This window comes from Nothobranchius furzeri, chromosome 11 (assembly GCF_043380555.1).
Source record: "Nothobranchius furzeri strain GRZ-AD chromosome 11, NfurGRZ-RIMD1, whole genome shotgun sequence".
NCBI classification, from domain to species: domain Eukaryota; kingdom Metazoa; phylum Chordata; class Actinopteri; order Cyprinodontiformes; family Nothobranchiidae; genus Nothobranchius; species Nothobranchius furzeri.
In genome coordinates, this window is record NC_091751.1 from 60,314,794 (window position 1) to 60,334,253 (window position 19,460).

Below are 19,460 nucleotides of genomic sequence, written 5' to 3' on the forward strand. Positions count from 1 at the left end.
AGGTACAAAAACTAACTTGTTTTTATTTGACTATTTTTCTGTCCTGCCTGTTTATTATCTTCCTGCATCTCCTCTCAATCCTAAAGAAAAACTGCTACCTGGGTTCATATATATTCACCTCATGAGTTACCTTTGAACTGCAGTTCTAAAAGATCTACCGACCGCAAAAACAGCGGAGTGCTCGCCGGCCACATCAGTTAGATGCGTCACCGAGGACAAAACAGGTGATGCCCCCATTCCACAGCAGCGAAAAGCATCAGGCACAAATAAAAGAATAAAAGACAGAAAACATAAAAGGAAATGAGCCGACATGAACGATCGCGTGTTAAATTAGTTTTTGAGGTGGCGACACCTGATTTAATAATGTTACTGTGGCCGTGCTCAGGATGCAGATGTCTGGAGCGCGTCAACAATCAGAGCTTTGCATGCGCAAGCTGGTTAATATCAGGTTAGGATGGGGGTGAGGGGAAGGTTAAATTGCAAGAGGGTAAACGTCACAATTTGGTTAAATGTCCGTTTTACGGCGGGTGTCAGTACTGACACAGCGCGTTGCCTCCCGACGTGCAGGAGCTTGTCACCTGCTGACAGCAGGCTGCTGTCTTTTCCGAGGACTGCATCTTGCCGGTCATTATCACGTGACAGCGACTAGTCGATGACAGGCATAAAAAGTCACTATAGAGCGGTGAAGTCGACTAGTGACTAGTTCATACAACCCCTGCTACTGCTCCCCAGAGTGTTCTGCAGCATAATCAGCACGCTCTCTTTGAACTTGATATCAAATTTTCGCCTCCTCTTTGTCTCCGCACGGTTAAAGTTACCCTCGCGGTCTGTCACTGGCAAATCAAAAGTGAGACGGATGACACATCCGCCCCCCATACTTGCTTGTTACCACATTCCACCCGGCCACAATAAAAAACCGGCCATTATTCACCTCCGCCGACTCCGACACCGGCCAAAATATGATACCCTGCAGTTAATTAAATACAGGCTAATATTAGAGGATATACGGTAAGCACAAACAACACGTAGGTGGACGGGGGCTACCCTCTCACTCACCAGGGTAAACCACAACGCACAAGCAGGAAGGTGGGGAGGCAACAAGTATGCCCAGGGGTGCTTTGCATCTATCAATGGGGACAACTCCAGAGTGGTAGACTACCCAATCCCTTTTGAATAAACTGGTTCCTGAGCCAGAGCAATGCTTCAAGGAGAGTCTGACTATATCTACTGTATGTTTCTTCTTTGGGCTGAACCAGCCTGGTTTAATAGGTAAAAGCCCAACCACTAGGCACTCGTCAGCATGCGTCACCTCCAGGTGTGGCTCCAGAGGGGGGTCCTTGGTGACCCGTGTCCAGGCGAGGGAAGACCATTTCCATTTATTGTGATCATCATAAGTGTTATTTGTTAATGTCCTTGACATTAACAGAAATTTACATAAACCAGTCTATGTTCAAACACATTAGAGACTGAAGCTGAATAAAACTAGCTTGGAGTTGCTTGTAATAATTTTGTTTAGCAAAAGTAGAGGCTTATTTGCATATGTTGTTTGCCTAATCTGCATGGTCAAGGACATTAACAAATGACACCATGATACAGGCCACTTATGCAGTAAATCTGCATGCACGCTGGTCAGAAAGGAGACTTGAGTCATTTGGTTTGCAATGATTAAATTTTCAGCATTCTGCCCGGCGCCAGTAATGACCCTGATCGACACTCAGAGAAAAACAATTACCACTCTCTAAATAAAAAATGGCTCTTTGGTGAGCCAAAATGAAACTGCCTGTCCTCTTTCTAAAGAAACACTATTTTGGGAATATGTGGAGCTATGCAATATCTATTGCAACAGATTAATTCAATTAGTTTCAAGAGTATCAGGCTGAATGCTGCTTTAATCAACGTTTACATTAACAGAAGCATAATTAGAATGTTGCTTTTTGAAAAAGAGTATCCTTAAAAAGAAATGACAACAGTATTCTCCTGTTATTGCAAAACCATTATACATAGATTGCTTTACATTTTTTAAACTCATGATTCAAGTAAGCAACAAATGAATTAAGTTAGTTAAATGTGCAGATTTTTCATTTAAACATGATGAAGGCAACAAAAAAATGTTCCTGGTCTTGTGAAGTTCACATTTGATTTACGATATTTTTGGCTCCAACATAACAGTGTAAGTGCAGACACATTCCCTAAGTGTTTCCAGGTACAGAGCTTGCATAAAGGCTTAATATTGACGCAAGGCCTGAGATGATGTGGGGAATGTAATGTGCTTGGGAGTCATTAACTCAATGGTGCTCTGAAACATGGATTATCTTATACATGACCAATGTAAACATATCTGGACCACTGTCTATTTTGAACAAAAGTCAATAGTAAGGATGCTGCAGTACATGTACACAAAACCTATGTTTGTAAGAAGCTACTGAATGTAATAGGGCTGCTTAGCAACAAAATGTTTAGATATGTTGACAGGAAGCATCTCCACGGAGAATGGCTGCACGAAGAAGCAAGATCGCCATTTACTCACAGTCAATCAATCAATCAAAGCTTTATTTATAAAGCGCCTTCCGCAACCCTGTCAAGAACCCCAAGGTGCTGAACATGGTACAGTAGAAGGTAAATATATTGAATAAATCAAAAATAAAAGCAATTCAAATTACAAAATACAAACTACAAAAAAAGGTGAAACATTCTGGTACAGGACAAATGTGTAAAACAATGGATAGAGTGAACCAATGAAAACTGTGAAATAAAATCATCATAATAGAGGGCCAAAATCAAACATGTTCAGGAAACGCCAAGCGGAGGAGGTGTGTTTTTAGGCGACTCTTAAAGACTGGCAGAGAAGGGGACAGCCTAACTGAGGGTGGCAACTGGTTCCAGAGTGACGGTGCTAGGACTGAGAAAGCCCGGTCCCCGTGAGTACGACACCTAGAACGAGGGACAGAGAGCAGGCCTTGGTCAGAGGAGCGCAGAGCGTGTGATGGGGAATGTCTGTTCAGGAGTGTGGCTAGATAGGGGGGACCACCACCCTGGAAGAAATGATAAACAAAGATGAGGATTTTGAATTGTGAGCGATAGCAAACCAGAAGCCAGTGCAGGGAGGCCAGAACTGGACTGATGTGGTCCCGTTTCCTGGTCCCAGTAAGGAACCTGGCTGTGCTGTTCTGCACAACCTGTAGGCGACGCAGTGATGACTGAGCAAACAAACCACTTCCTGTAGCTTTTTGTACCTTGCAATATAAGTGTAATTTTTATCCTAAGAGGTGCTATAGAAAAAAATCTTCAGTATATGTATCATGCAATCCAGCTTTGTTGACATCAAAATTAATATAACACTGTGCGATATGTATGCAGCTAAAATGTAAGACCCCCTAAGCACATGATGTAGACCCCATTATGACTGACTTAAATAGAACATGGCTGATCTTTGCAGGGCCTTGGTTTGTCTTCATGCAAGTTTGAAGACAGCTGTGGTTGATGGTTTTGAGGATGTACAAAACTTTAGTTGCAATATTGTGGTGATTTACCTTTTGTGGTGGTAGTGAACAAAGGTATATGTACATGGGCATGGCTTGATCTTTGACAACCTGAAGCAGGATTAGCCTCATTGGCATCATGATTCAGCTAGTACTCCATTCATCAGTGGACCTGTGCCAAGATGGCATGATCCTTTACAGCAGTTGCTCCTTAACTCTTCAGCTTTTGACCCATAAAATAAAAATTATATAGAAATAAATAGTTTAAGTATATAAAACATTGCTTTACAGCTTGAAATTTATTATCCTACATATACCAATTGGACTTATTTTTAGCTCATATATCATAATGAAGTACACATTTGATTTTTGGAGATTATCCCAAACACTTAAACTTAGTGTTCACAGCCAACAATGGCATCCTGACCCAAACTTAGGAGACTACAGTTGTAGCACATAGCCCATCTTGACGCACTGCAACAGAGTTGTGCCATGGAATAGCCAGGGGCTTTGTGAATTTATGAGAATAGGTGGAATTACCTTAGTAGATTTTTGCTTTTGATGTGTAGAGAATGATGAAGTCAGAGGAGAATGTCTCCTGAATTAAAAGTAGCAGTGATAAGCCTGTTAAGCATAGCAGTGTCATGAATGTATTTATTCTGAAGCAGGTTCCAAATTTACCATGACCAGCCAAGTTCAAAAAGATTCTTGAGTTTGTGGAGAACTAATGCTTTTTTTTAGTAATGTTAGGAGTGCCAAACAATGTTATACCCTTATTTATGTTCCTTGAAAGGGAAACAAGAGTCAATTTAATCAATAACATTAACTCAATAGCATGGTTAATGGAGATTTTTAATAATGATGCATTTTATGACCTCTTTCTGTCATGATCCTGTTTCTGCCGTGACCTGTTGCCACAGCAACCTCAGCCCGCACCTCATCAGCTCCATTCATTCCACCGGTTCCTATTATCAACTCATCCCCCACACCTGTTTCCTCTTAAACCCCAGCCATCTCTTCAACCTTTGCCAGATTATTGAACGCCCTGCTAGTAAATTCTCCAGCCTTTTACTCACCTTGTCTTTGAAGATCCCGAACCCTGCTCCGTCCCCGACTTCGCCTTTTGAATTACCCTGTCTGCTCTGCTGCATCTCTGATCTTCTGGCTCCGATCCTGCTCCGTCCCCGACTTCGCCTTTTGGATTTTCCTATCGGACTATTCCCACCTCAGACCTCCTGATAACGACCTCCTGTCTCCTGACCTAGCCTTTGCCTCTCCCCTTTTAATAAACATTCTTAAACTTGTCATTCTGTGTTGGGTGTTTTTACGGGTCCGCCAGTTAACTCATGACACTTTCAAAGGGTTGGGAATGATTTACCTTACAATGCTCTGAAGGCATGCACCATCTAGTTGCTGACAAGCACATCACACAAAAAGTCTGTCGATCCGTTTTATTAAGATGGCGACTTCACGTTTCTAGCTTTAAATGTGCTTCTGTAGTCCACAAACAGAGCTAAAACACGCTGTTTCTCAAGTAGTATTCTCATGTCATGTTGTGTTTTCATATATTTATATTTAAAGACTTACTTGTTCATCAACTCTGCATCAGCTGAGGAATTCCTTAAATTCCTTAAATTTGAAGCACGTAAGCGGTAGTCTAACGCTATTGGTTAGTTCTGGTCGGCGCTCAGTTTCCTATTGCATGGAGCACAATCAAATAAATATCTCTCTCTCACACACACAGACACAGACACACACACAGCCAATTAAAAGAAGACATATCATGCTTTTGATTCCTTCTGTTTTGCAACAAAATCTTTCAGTTGTGGTCCAAATATAACAGAACTGTAGATCTTGGGTCTGATTTCCTCACTGTTGCACTACAGACCCTCCTTTACCCCTGTTCTGCGGAGAGTCTGAAAATCAGCCGTTTTGGTTCTGTCTCTTTAAATTTGAAGGAAGCGTTGCAAACCCCTCCCTCCTCCACAGAGCGGAGTTCACTCTACACCCAGTCAGACATTTTAGTAGTTTTATAGAGAAATTGTTGTTTAGCATAGCAGAAACTTTACATTTGCATTTTTAAAACATGTGGGGAGATTTGTCCACCCAGCTGTGTCTTAGGGCTGCCAGCTGGAATGAGAGTGAGACACACGCAGGTGTACAGTAAGTCGGGCTTGTTGCCGGTGATAGTTGAATCCCGAAAAGGCAGCCCTTTGTCACCGATTCTGTTCATAACTTATGGACAGGATTTCTAGGTTCAGCCAAGGTGTCTGGGTGGCCAAAGGATTGAATCTCTGTTTATTGCAGATGATGTGATCTTGTTTGCTTCATCGGATCGTGATCTCCAGCTTTCACTGGAGCAGTCCGCAGCTGAGTGTGAAGCAGCTGGGATGAGAATCAGCTCCTCTAGATCCGAGACCGTGGTCTTGAATCAGAAAAGGGTAGGGTGCCTGTTAGGTATTTTCATTTTCCCATCCAGGGTTACCTGAAGGGAAAGCTCACCACGCAGGGGTTTTATTATCAAGCTGACCAACAGGGGCGGCGTTAGGCCCGACTACTTGGGCTGAAGCCCCAGATGTTTCATGAAAAGTCCCAGATCTAAATCGCGGAAGTAACATGCAGTACCAAAGTCCAACAGAGAGGGAGCAGCTGGCAGTAGTTTGTATACAGCCTGCCTGAGCCTCCACCACTGAAGAAGAAGCCCTTCAGCAGCCGGCTTCTTCTACAGTCTCTGCCTGAAATGCATGTGTGAAGATGGACATAAGGACGTTTTTTAGACCAAAAGTACGGCGACAGAACCCCAGGTTTGATGAGACTGGTGCTGACTCAGGTTTGTGAGTCTTATTTGAAAATATTTGTTGTGCTGCTGGTTTGCCTAAAGTTAGCTTACTATCAGGTAAAGTTGTTGGAGAAAGAAAGGGAATATTTACAATCATCTCACACTAAACACTAACAGGAACAATACTCTGCCCTAAAAATGCTTAATATGTAGCTTCAGATTAAAAATGATGTGGTACAAGACAAATATATATGATGTTGACTAGCGCGTGTCACATGTGTGTGCGCGAGCGTGTGTGTGTGTGTGTGTGTTAAGCCCCGGATCTTCTTCAGTCCTAAATCCGCCCCTGCTGATCAATTTAACCCATACTAATCTTATTAACAATAAACCATTTAGACTTTTATAGTGGAGAGAGAGATAAAATGATATGCACGAGTCGGTGGTCTCTTTGTTCTCTCGTTGGACCAAAGCCCTCTCAAGATAATTTATTAAAAGACACACAGAAAATGATAAAACACACACACATTCAGGGAGACAAGCATGCGCTGGTACAGGGCGTTCTTACTGATAAGCTAGGACTGGGAAGAGGAAAGGTCAAGCGCCTGTCCGTTGCCAGGGAAGAATAAGCTGGATGTGTTACGTTTAAAATAATGTATCCATAATTTATCCAACAAACCTCCCTGTTTAAACGACATTCATCCCGGAAACTGGCATAGTAATCAACATTAATCACAACACCACGATCAGAACACATATCAACAGGCCCGGCTCAAACAAAATTGGAGCCCTAGGCAAGATTATAGGTGGCGCCCCCTTACACTGCAGTAAATTCCACTGCGACTGTACATACTCACAAGAAACCACATAGCTTTGTCTTAGATGATCTTTTTATTTTTAAAAAAGCCATTTGCACATTCAGAATACGTAGAAATGTAAACATTTTGAACTGAATATATAAAATAAAATGAACTAAACTAAAAGCATTAGATTTCAATATTACAAAAATAAAAGTAAAAAACTATAAATACCATAAAAATAAGGAACAACACAAAATAAAGCATTAAAGAAACCAGTATCCAGAAAGAATTACAAAACAAAACAAGTTAGGATTTCAATAAAAATGCACCCAAAAGATCATTAACAATGTCCTCTAGTGGTGTTTTTTGGTACTGTGTTATCAATGACACTACACCACACATGTCCTGAACCTAACATAACCTGATACAGATTTACTCTCCTGGGTTTTTTGCAGCAAAGTCACTAATAACATCCTCAAATGACAACTGATTTGAGACCACATTTATGCTTGTAATGGCAAGTCCACTGAGACGTTCTTGCATCATAGTAGATCTCAAATAAGTTTTAACCATTTTGAGCTTAAAGAAGCTTCTTTCAGCTGCAGCCACTGTAACAGGACGGGTGGCAGAGATTCTCAAAGCCTTTAGTCCTTCCCTAGTCAGTTTCTACTCTCTTTTAGAAAAGATTTTACAGCAGAAGCAGTGCAAGCTATCATCTTTTTTAGGATACATAAGCCAACTTCTTCTGACTTTTTCTCCATTGACTGAGTCTGTTAAAAATGTCATGTTGACACCTTCGTCCATCTTTTTGTTTAGGGAATGTGAAGCTATTTTCAATTTGAAATGGACCTCTGTGAACCAACTTTGTGCGTACCTTATCTGTTAGAGGAGATGGCCAGTCAGCAGGGTCTATTGGAGAAGCAGAAGATGTGCTTGATGTTGCTGCATCACTGCTAAGGTGTGCTGCTGAGGTGGAGCCAACAGGAGGAGTGCATGATGCTGCAGCTACATCACTGCTTAATTGTTTGGCAGAGGTGGAGGCGACAGGAGGATTTGCAGGGGTGGGACATAGAAACTTCAGCAGCGCATCTGAAGACAGAAGAGGAGTATACGACACCAAGCTAAATATCAATACATGATTTCAAGAATAAAATAAATTTCTGGAAAAATAATAATAATACAGAAATGTATGCACAATGCAGTGTTCATGAAAACATTTGAGCTAAACTGGCAGCAGACATAGATGAGTCTCATGCAAAACATTTTTCAACCATGTAGGACAATGTTCTCACGTGCTGCTGATCTGTATCTGTTTAACAGTGGGTTTTCCATTGAACTCGGACATTGACATACTATAACTTTTTTGCAACAATAATCTGCTGCAGTAATTTAAAGAAGAAAACCATCAATGAGAATTTTTGCATAATACAAATAATTTTCTACTATGAGGTTTAAAAAATCACTCATAAAAATATAAAACAGACAGAATTGTGAAGAATCTATCAGACAGTTACCCAGTGGCGGGCGGTGCGTTCCACCCCTGGGCCTTCAGTGATTTCCTATTCAGTCCAATCTAATTTAATACACCTTAAAATACCATCATTAGGACATCACAGCTGGAGAAACCTCACACACACACACACACACACACACACACACACACACACACACACACACACACCAGTGGCTGGTCAAGACACAATTTCCAGAGTCTTTAAAATCAAACTCGCATTCCCAGTTGAGAGTAGGAAGCTGACCACGGATACCGTCAAATCTCAGAAATGAAAGACGGGTTTAAGAGTTGAGACAATAAAATAAATAAGTAAAGCAAACACATTATTTGCATTTGTTTTGGAGAAAATTGTACTGCGAAACAATTGAACATGTTGGCGCAGCTGCACACACCACGTCATTCACAATATAAATTGCATAGAAACAGAACACAGAATAATTTCATTTTGCCATTTTATTTCGTTACCATTTATTGATTATTAACAAAATAAAATGACAAAACATTAAAAAAATACTAATAAAATGTTTCTACTCACCAACATAAATGTCCAGCATGGATCTCCTCCTCTCCTGCTCATTAGAAAATAAAATCCATCCTTCTTTCTTTCCTTAGGAAAACCTCAGTGGCTCTGTACAGTTTATCTGTGCGCTTCAGGTCCATGAGTGGATCCTTTTCTACGGACATGGAGGCTGAAAGCCGTGTCTGCCCGGTCGTGTTTCTGGCGTACGTTTTAACGCGCTTTAATGCTACCAAATCCATCTGATGCGAGCAACAGGCGTTCCCAGCAGAATAACCTGCAGCGGTTCTCTGAAGCTGTTAGCCATGGGTACCGTTCATAGTTGCTTGCCTGAAAATGACGAACAAATCCTTTCCCCTGCTGGGACAAGCCAGCTAGCGTTGGAGTCAGACGACCTGTTCTCACAAGATCCATTTTTTCTTGAAAGGTCCGTCTTGAAAATGGTGTGGCAAGTTAATCTGCAACCAAGTCTGTCTCTTCTCCTCTTTCAGCCATCATGTGTTCAAAAATACACCGATAGCTGCCTATAGATACAAATCTCTGTGTTTAGTTTTGATATTTTGCTTCATGCCGCTAGAAAAGTTCTAACTACTGCTCATCCAATCACAGGATGCGTTCATGTCAACTTTTGCGTGAGGCCAGCTAGCTAGCCCGGGCCAAGCTGACTCGTGAGCTGATTGGCTATCGCAACTAGATCGTCTCTGTTCACTTACAGCGGACAGCGGGCTTCTCGATTGATTCTGAAGGCCTAGAGCAGACTTAATCTGCCTGAAAACTCAAGCTAGCTTAAATCTGATTGGATAACACCCAGCCTTGGTATTTTAACACTGGAAGCAGTACAGCCCAGTGGGTATAATAGGATATAAAGAAAATAGACCAGTAAACATTTTTTTTATTTAAAAATAATTACCAAAGGAAAAAAAATACATTTATGCTTTTGAGTATGTTTAGGCCAGCAGAGAAGGCTTTGCTGGCCCTGACTGCCCACCACTGCAGTTACCAAAGACCATCATATAACATTTAGGCGTTATTATGAAACACTGAATTCTCAGAACACAAAACATCAGAAAATATTCCAAAGCACTAAAATAATCCTAGCTAGGTTGCTGTAATGTGTTGCTGCTGCTCTGTTATTGACGCGTTGTTTGTTTGACTGAATGTTTACAGTCTGGGAGCCAGAATTGCAGCTTATACCAGCTGTTTAACAACTTTAATTAACCATTGTTAAGAGCTAATATATTTGTGTCTCATGCTTTAGTGCTGCACAAACGTTACAATATTAAGAAAATAGCTTCGTTTGTCCTAAAGCATCCCCAGAGTGCTAACTAATAACGTCATGAAATCATCATTTAATTTCAATATTTTCCACCTTACCTCTGTCTTTGTAGCGTTTTTCCTCCTCTTCTTTTCTTTTTTTCCTCCCCTGGGCTCCAGATAACTTAGGCCGTTTAGACATGATGAACTAGCTGACTCATCAAAACAACCGTTCTCGTAGCTAGCAGGTAAAGACGGGGAGGGGGGCGAAGTGGGCGCGACGCGCGGCGCCACATAGTGACGTATCATTAATCATTTTAAAATGCACACTGTGCTACTTAATAAACTTTGCTAAGAAGGTATTATGTTGTGGGCTTGATATTTTAATATTAAGACACATTAATATCAACTTGCTTTACAAACGTTACGTAACCTTATTTATTTATTTATTTTGTGGCGCCAGAGCGCCCCCTGGCTGGCTGGCGCCCCTAGCACATGCCTATAATGCCTATAGGACGGGCCGGCTCTGCATATCAACCATATACACACAAAAACTATATCAAGGGGCAGACAATACAGAAAGTGTCATTGACAACGCTGGAACCATAGATGAAGGACATTCAAAACAATAACTGGCAGACCAATAAACCCATAACATAACCTGCGGTCGAATTCAAAAACACCAGATGGTACCCATACAAAATCGTTTTCCACGCATCTAATACTGTATGTACCACTTTAAATGTAAATAAGGCTGATGAACTCTATTCGGAAGAACATTATCAACACGAGAAGGTGAAAATCAGTTTTTACCAAACAATCCTCCCTGTGGAAACATAGGTCATCTTCTATGTAAAGCTGAATAAAATAATAACACCACGATTAAGTGCAATACAAGAACCAACCTCTAACACACCAAATGAACACAAAATATTAAGTGATCCTCAAAAAAAAACTGTAATATAAGCAACACCCTGTAAGAAATTGGATGAATATAAAAAATGATCAAAGATGATAAATTTCAAGAGGACATCAATAAACCAGTTTTAACAGGAGAAACCTTCATTAGGAAAAAATATGGACCAAGACACCTTTCAGGAGCCTGTGAACCATTCTTTTACCTGAAACACAGTTTAAACTAAGTACAACATGAACAAACATAGTCACAAAAGCCGATACCAATTTTTCTTCTTTAAGACAGCCAATCTATGAAGCACGGGAAGCGTCAGGGGGTTTTAGCATCTTCAATTGGGGCAGAGTCGAGGGTCAAAGACTTATCAGTGGAGATTTACGTGGGACTGCAGTGGGGACAGAGCAAAGAAGGTCACGTTGGGACGGTGTCGCACTTTCGTCGAGATGAAACAGGAGAATCCTAGTAGTTGGGTTGTCGATGTGAGGGGGTTTGTGTTTGTAGGTGGGGAAAGGGCAACGGGTCATCACAGACCTAGACTCTCGTTCTTTAGCTCGGGTGTCCTCGTAGGGGCGCCCGTCCTCAGGCAACATGAGGTGGGGGCAGGGAGCCAACCTGCACTGTGGGCCACACCAGTTGTGTGACAGGAGAGAGAGAGAGAGAGAGAGAGAGAGAGAGAGAGAGAGAGAGAGAGAGAGAGAGAGAGAGAGAGAGAGAGAGAGAGAGAGAGAGAGAGAGAGAGAGAGAGAGAGAGAGAGAGAGAGAGAGAGAGAGAGAGAGAGAGAGAGAGAGAGAGAGAGAGAGAGACATTCTGATCAAAAGGCGTGTGTCAGCACCTTTGATGATGTTATAGCAATGTGGGATCCTGTGACGGTGGGGACGGTGAGGGGATGTCTTTTTGGACAGGGAGCCATGAAACCAGACGGGAGATTGGGGGTACTGGATCTTGACATTGTTGGAGGCTGGTCACAGCATCGTGTGGACGTACCCAGGAGGGGTCTCAGCCACCAGGTGTCGGTTCCGTTGTAGAGTGCGACCACCAAACATCAGCAGCGGTATGGTAAATGGGCCCTGCAAGCTTAAGGCAGATCGTTCACTTATATGCTGTCCTCGGTGAGCTTGCATGAGGATGGTCAGTCGTAGTGGCCCTCTCAGTAGTATGCAGCAGAGGGAGGGATGAGATGAGTGACCTTGATGCCCCATCTGGTAGCAGCACTTGCATCAGGACCCCAATCTCCTTGGTTTTACGGTCTGTGGCGAGAAAGCACAAAAGAGCTCTGCGAGATCACTGTGGAATTTGAACTTTTCTTCAGCAACATCCATCCATCATTCTTTTTGATAAGTCCAGTTTGGACCCCCATTGGGGCTGAAATTCACCAGAAATTGACCACCACAGTCCACACGGTATCATCCTAAGCTAAAATCAAGACAACACACACACGTGAGTTCAGCATACAAACAAACACTGAGATGGACAGAAATGCCCGGAGACATTCTTTTATGAGTTAAACCTAGCACTGCATTCCCCCTGAACGTAATCGGCCCAGAGTTAAACAATTATCAATTTTCAGTGTTTCTGTTCATCCTAACTTGGTTTGCTTTCACCTACAAAATTTAGAGCCCAACTAACAAAATCTGTATCTTACAAAATCCCACTATTACTTAAACAATCACTAACTGTCTCAATGACTTTCAATGGTCAGCCAATTTTCTAAAATCCTTGTGGATGGTGGATTGTTTGCATCTGGCGGTGCATAGTTTTGCCTCACAGACGCTCACGCCTTTTTGCAAAATAATCACTTAACAGGGAACAAAGTCAGTAAAAAGAATCTACAATGGGTAAAGATATCTCCAGTCCGGTATTTTGGGACACACTGCTGTCAGGTGAAGGCAGATCCAGTCAGGAAACCATGTTGACTGCCCCAAAACCCTGAATACGGAACAGATGATGCAGTTTTTAGATCTTCCTAAGTAGTCCCTCTAATGCAGAAATGACCCAGCCCTTTGCACATTTCTCCTTTTTTTTCTGGATTTGACCCTGAGTTACAGAATTATAGGGGAAATTATTGTCAGAGACAAAATCCTGCCTCAGTTGGAGGAGTTTAAGTATCTTGGGGTCTTGTTCACAAAAATAGGAAAGAAAAAAATGGAGCTGCCCTCATAAACCAACCCTGAATAAATGAATGGATGGATACTAATTAAAGTCTTCACTTGTTTTTTTTTTCTGGTTGCACTTGACAAATCTATTGTTTTGTTTAAAAAAAAGTACAAATGCATATTTACCTTGTATTCCTCATAAATCCCAAATATTTAATCATAGCTGTTGTGTTCTGACCAAGTTACAAATATTATTTTATTCATTTGGTTTACACATTTACCTCTTTACTTGTTGCCAGTGATGAAAGGGAGTCTGATGTGGTTGTCATTTTGGTGGAGGTTGAACGATCTGACAAAGCATACATTCAAAAATTGCTCTCCCAGGGATTTTTACCCTGATGACCATCCGTTAGTCTTACTCAAACACAAAAATACTGCTTGCTTACAATGATTTAGCTATGTAATGTCCCCTATCACAAGGGATAATACACATTGTCACTTTAAAGGAATAAAAGTTTTGAATGCCAGTCCTGGCTTCACTGGTTGCAAATGAAGAAAAGTTCAATTTAGAGAAACATCGCTCCTCTGGAAGTTTACATCATAACTGTAATGATGGGTAGTTTATATCTTACTTATTAACCATAAAATGTGAGATTCCATAGAAATATGAAATATCAATCTGATGGATCTTTGAATATTTTAACCAGAAGATCAGAACTTTTTATTGCAGGGATTATGTGACACTTTGTATTAACTCTGAGGAAAGAAAGGGAGTCAGGTTCATAATAGTTAAGAAATTTATTTCTACACAATTTAAACAAGACTAACTTAAACACTCTGTGTACTGATGGACTAAGGTGAAGTGAGACGTGAGATGATGGTGTATGTGTGTATGTTGCTATCAACACCAGTGGATCCAGAGAAGCATTTAGTTCTGAGTGGGAGTGAATGTTTCGCTCTAAACTTTAGTAGGAGATTTCTAACACACATGAGACGCCATCTGTCGATCTACGTACCCCAGGGGAAGCCTTCGATTAGATCCAGAATGTCGAGGTCCTCTTGGACCCTCCTTGGAACAGAAGCCGGTAGAAAAGCAGCGGTGCCAACCAAACTAGTCTTGGAATGCTTCCAGGTCACGACAGGTTATCATTGGCGTCTCCGAGACCCTGAAGGGATCGTGAGGTTCAGCTTTTATTCTGAAGGAACCGTTGCGGTCAGGTGTAACTTGCAACAGATTTTATCCAGCTTGTCGAGGTTCTTTTGGCTGAAGAGGAAGTCTGGATGGCCGTTCCGAGACTTCTCTAGAATACTTTGAACTAAAGAAAAGGTGGCGTGGAATAGTTTTTATAATTGTCATATTTTGGTTTACTGGTGAATCCGAATTTGACATGCAAAAGAGGGCTTATACAAACACCACAGAAAACACGCCTCGCGTCAGAAACGAAGGTTCTGATTGGACCAGACAAAAGGAAATGTGTCGTGTGACTTTAGCATTACTCTGTGTCATCAGTGTCTAGTGCAAATGTTCAAGATTATAATTACTTGTAAAATACTACTGATCACAGGATTATAATATCAAGTAATAACACTGTCATTTCACAGAATGATTGAACATTGGGCTCACATTATTATTGGTAATAACGAACGTTGTTTGATTATGTATTATGTAACAGCTGAAGCAGTTCAGATGAGCAGAGGGCATGAAAGACCTTGGCCAATATCTCATGTAGATTAGGCCTGTGTCGGAGACTTTATGTCTCTGCTCGAGCAGACGCAGCAGATCATGACCTTTAGGTCAAAAACAGGACATTCATGACGCTACATAACTATCCTCCTATTAAAACAAAATCACAGAAGTCCAGTGTAGAGGTAAGGAATGAATCAATAAGTTGAACAACAAAGCTAGAGGGGAATGTCCCTTTTGGCTCGTCTAATTTCAGAAGTTTTCTGACTAAGGCAGTCATTCACTATTTTTAAATAAATCCATCTCCAGTGGCAAATTGCTGCCGTCTGACTCTCTGTACAGTCACCTTGACATTTTCATAACTCAGTTTGACATTTTCCAAATTGCTAAATTTATCTCATTTTTATTCATTTGGTTGCCCCGCTGCTTGCATCAAATTAGGAATGCAAAAGAGGTAAATTGCACATGCTGAACATGTAATGGCATGCCCTTAAGTCGTACCTATGGTCTCATCCTTCATGTTTCTGCGCTAAATCATCTTTTTAGTAACCATAAAAATGCAAATAATGGCATTAGAACAAGAATAGGTCAAAACATTACAGGAAGTATTTGTGCTTGTATTCACAGTGAATGTGCCAAACTGACAATTGCTTTTGCACTCTCCAGTGGTTCCACAGGCTGTGTGCTTTTCTCTCGCCTTGACTTTGATCCCTATCCTGCTTCATGACAGGATTCTCTGACTCTGCTCTGGCCTTTTCTTTTCCCCACTCTCTCTCGCCATACCACCCCTTTTATTGTCTAATTCTTTCTGTCCCCTTTGCCAACCTGTCCTCAGGGCTGGATCATCGCCCTTCATCTGTCCATCTTCTACCATCTTTCCCGCCCGTTGTGGGTATAATGTTGTCATATTTCTTCACCCCATGGAGTGAGTCATAAGTCATTAAAATCAGAGTGAAAAGGAGCTAAATGGAAGTTGTCATGTGACCTGACCCAGTCATCTGGCCTCAGTCCTGTCTAGAGTAAATGCACGGCGTGGAATGATATTCACAGTCAATGTTGACTTTTCAGCTTCCATAGGGTGTAAGGAGATGTCATTTTCATTTAGACTATTTTCACATTTCAGAACACACACACACACACACACACACACACACACACACACACACACACGCACGCACGCACGCACGCACACACACACAGGTTTCCATAGAGTAGCTACACCTACACAACACTTTGTGGATTCACCATGTTTTACAGGACAATTTAAATCCATACTGTGCAACTTTTTTAGATTTTCAAATCATTTTCTTGAGCCAGTATGTGCTAAAATGACCCTTTACAGCAGGGGTGTCCAATCATGGTCCCGGAGAGCCGGTTTTCAGCAGGTTTTAGTTTTAACCCAGCTTCAACACACCTGATTTCAATCAGCAGGTGATTCGCAGGCTTCTGCAGAGCTCGGTGAGCTGCTGCACAGGCGAACCAACCACTGAACCAAGTGTGTTGGAGCAGAAAAAACACAAAACCTGCTGGATACCGGCCGTTTCAGGACCAGGATTGGGCACACCTGCTTTACAGGGTATGAAACGTCACTTTGACCCCCACCGTGCTCTGTGGCCAGAAAACCGCACTTGCAACTTCAGAGTGGCGGTCCAGTCTGTTGGACTTTTTAAAAAAAAAGGCACTGACATACCTAGCGGTGCAGTCTGGTTCCAGCATGTTTCCTGCATGTTTTAGATCATGAACACAGCTGATTTGTTTGATTTGGTTATGAATCGCTTCTCTCGACACTAATTAAGGCTGGGGAGACATTCCAGCTATTATATAAAGTGTTATAAACACAAACGCACAGCGAGCAGATACGTTTTGCTTTTGGTTCTACTAAACAGACACTAGGGGGTGCTAAAAGCAAGCAAAACTGCCAAGTGGGCCCATAAGCCTTCTATACTCTTGAATTTTATTTTAAATAAATTTTTCTAGCAGCAAGGGGAATGGAAAAAGAAAATATGTAATTCAGTCAGGGTCAGTCAAACGGCAAACACTGGGCTCTTTGGACCTGAAGTATCTCCTACATATAAATATAAATGAACATTTGAGCAAGCACATTTATTTTTCCATGTCTCAAAATGACAGTTAAAACAAAAAAAAAACTCCAGCTTGATGGGCAGTTGAATCTTGCTATGAAGTTCATTGTGTCTTTTTCAACTTTTTCTGTTATAATAACAGATGCACTTCTGAGGAAGACAGCAGATGCTGTCAGAACATGTAAATGTAAATAAAAAACCTTGCTCTGTTGTTAAAAAAGAAAATGAAAAACAGCTGTTGAAACTTTGTTTTTTATCTACAAGAATGCAGAATTTGTTGGAACAGAATAAAAGGGAAATTTAAATCAATTTTATCTTCAATATAATAAGTTGACTTATTCAATGCTGTGAGGGAAGTTAGTCAGAAAAATAACCAAGGAAGAGGTTAAATGGGTCTGGTTAGGTGTTTCCCTTCTGATGCACTGAGCCAAGCTGCCAAAATGATGTCACCTAACTGTATTTATAACAAAAGCATACCTACGTGTTCCATAAACTGCCAAACTATTTAAATGTAAGTAGATAAAAGTTTCTTTTGCTGATTTCGGTGGTGTGAGAGGTCATGCTATTTTTAACCTGTTCCTGTGTTGGTGCAAATGAGTTGGAGCCCCGTGTTCTGCACTTTGGTTGAAGGTGTGACATTTGGCACAAGCTTTATTCTCGTTTAAAACACTGTGTTGCTCAACTTCTAGCAGCAACCTTTTCTAAATCCTGCTTTTGGCATCGCGACTTTGACTTTGATCCATATCCTACTTGGCAACATTCTCTGACTCCATTCCCACTTTTGACACTCTTTGCCTGTTTCTTCCTCCCCCCTCCCTGTTTTCTGTCCCTGCTCCAAATGTTGTCGCTCTCCCTCTCAGGGTGGGATGATTGCCCTTCTGCTGTCCGTCCTGTGCCTCGTCCTGATCCTGTACACTCGCAGGCGCTGGTGTAAACGCCGCCGCATCCCTCAGCCCCAGAAGAGCGCCAGCGCTGAGGCGGCTAATGAGATCCATTACATCCCGTCAGTGCTGATGGGAGGGCAGGCCCGGGAGAGCTTAAGGAACTCCAGGGGTCAGGGGCCGAACACCAGTGGTACCCTCAGCATCCGGGAAACACCGATTTTGGACGGGTATAGAATTATGTGGGAGGGGTAATTATAGTCTGTTAAAAGAATGCAATAAACCGTATGTTCTGTCGCACTTGAAAATGATCTGATGCTCCATCAAGCATGCTAGTTGCATCAGATCGATGAAAACAGTAACTGAACTCCTCCTCATCCTCAGGTATGAGTACGACATCACAGACCTGCGTCACCACCTGCAGCGAGAGTGCATGAATGGTGGGGAAGAGTTCTCTAGCCAAGTCACCCGGACCCTAGACTCCCTTCAGGGATGCAATGACAAGAATAATATGGACCTGACACCTGGTGAGTGGCCTGCATGACTAGAGCGGAACTAAACCCGTCAGTATTTTATCAGCATCAATCACACCAGAATACATCTGAATGGCCGTATAATTGATACACACAGTGTTGCTCTTGTGCTCCTCATTTATTATTTATGCTTTTAACAGAAAAGACACATTCTTTCTGGCAAAAATGTAAAGCAAGACTGTATAATTGCTTTAAAATGGCTTTTTGCCCAAAGGCTTAAAAAGAAATAAAATTCTCTAATGCAGCTTATTATTTTTCCATGTTTTTCAAGAGACGTTTGCCTTCTTATGGGAAAGATTATACAGAACAACACAACGTTTCAATTTGTTGAGAAATCATCCAAGCTGCACTTTGCTGTTTTGTGTTTGACTCTGCAGAAAAAAATAATCAGATTCGACTCGGAGTGGAAACTTATAATGAGGCGACAAAGTAAATTATCACCTGCAGTTCCACTCAGCTTTGAAGAGTGCTTCACTTTTGTTGGTTTGACGTTTTGATTTATTGTTTTGAACTTTGGTGCGTATGCATTACTAGTAATATATTTTTTTTTTTTTTGCTATGACATGCATCTATTTGGCTGAGGAAAATCTTTACTTCTTCAATGAAATCTGTGAATCACCAAAAGGAGCTTAAATAGAAATAAAGTTTAATAAAAGTGACTGAAACATTTTTTTAATTATTATATCTGATTATAATGGGTCACTCTGAACATTTCATGCAGGATGAACAACTCCTTCAGGCTTGAGTTGTTTGTGGAGATAAAACAACACTGCAAGTCAGTGGTAGCGTCATGTTGCTGTTAGCCAATCACAGATGAGATGTGCAAATATCAGGAAATAAGACTCCAAATACTGCCGTCTGAACCTTTCCTCTGATGTGGCTCACATCTACTTCCTGAAAACTGTGCACCAGAGCTTTGTTTCCCCACAGTATGA

The 19,460-nt window shown here is 41.5% G+C and overlaps 1 protein-coding gene across 7 annotated transcripts in view; it reads left to right on the forward strand.

The window, feature by feature from the left end:
• The window catches only part of astn1 (astrotactin 1), a 556,409-nt gene that overhangs the window by 152,755 nt on the left and 384,194 nt on the right, over positions 1 to 19,460 (forward strand). For 4 of the 7 annotated variants that reach the window (XM_054746696.2, XM_054746699.2, XM_054746711.2 and 1 more), the window contains exons 3-4: positions 17,972 to 18,243; positions 18,377 to 18,519. In XM_054746696.2, coding sequence (XP_054602671.1) covers positions 17,972 to 18,243; positions 18,377 to 18,519 — 415 coding nt within the window. The remainder of the gene's footprint in view (positions 1 to 17,971; positions 18,244 to 18,376; positions 18,520 to 19,460) is intronic. The other 3 variants (XM_054746703.2, XM_054746707.2, XM_054746717.2) reach the window with 1 other exon arrangement.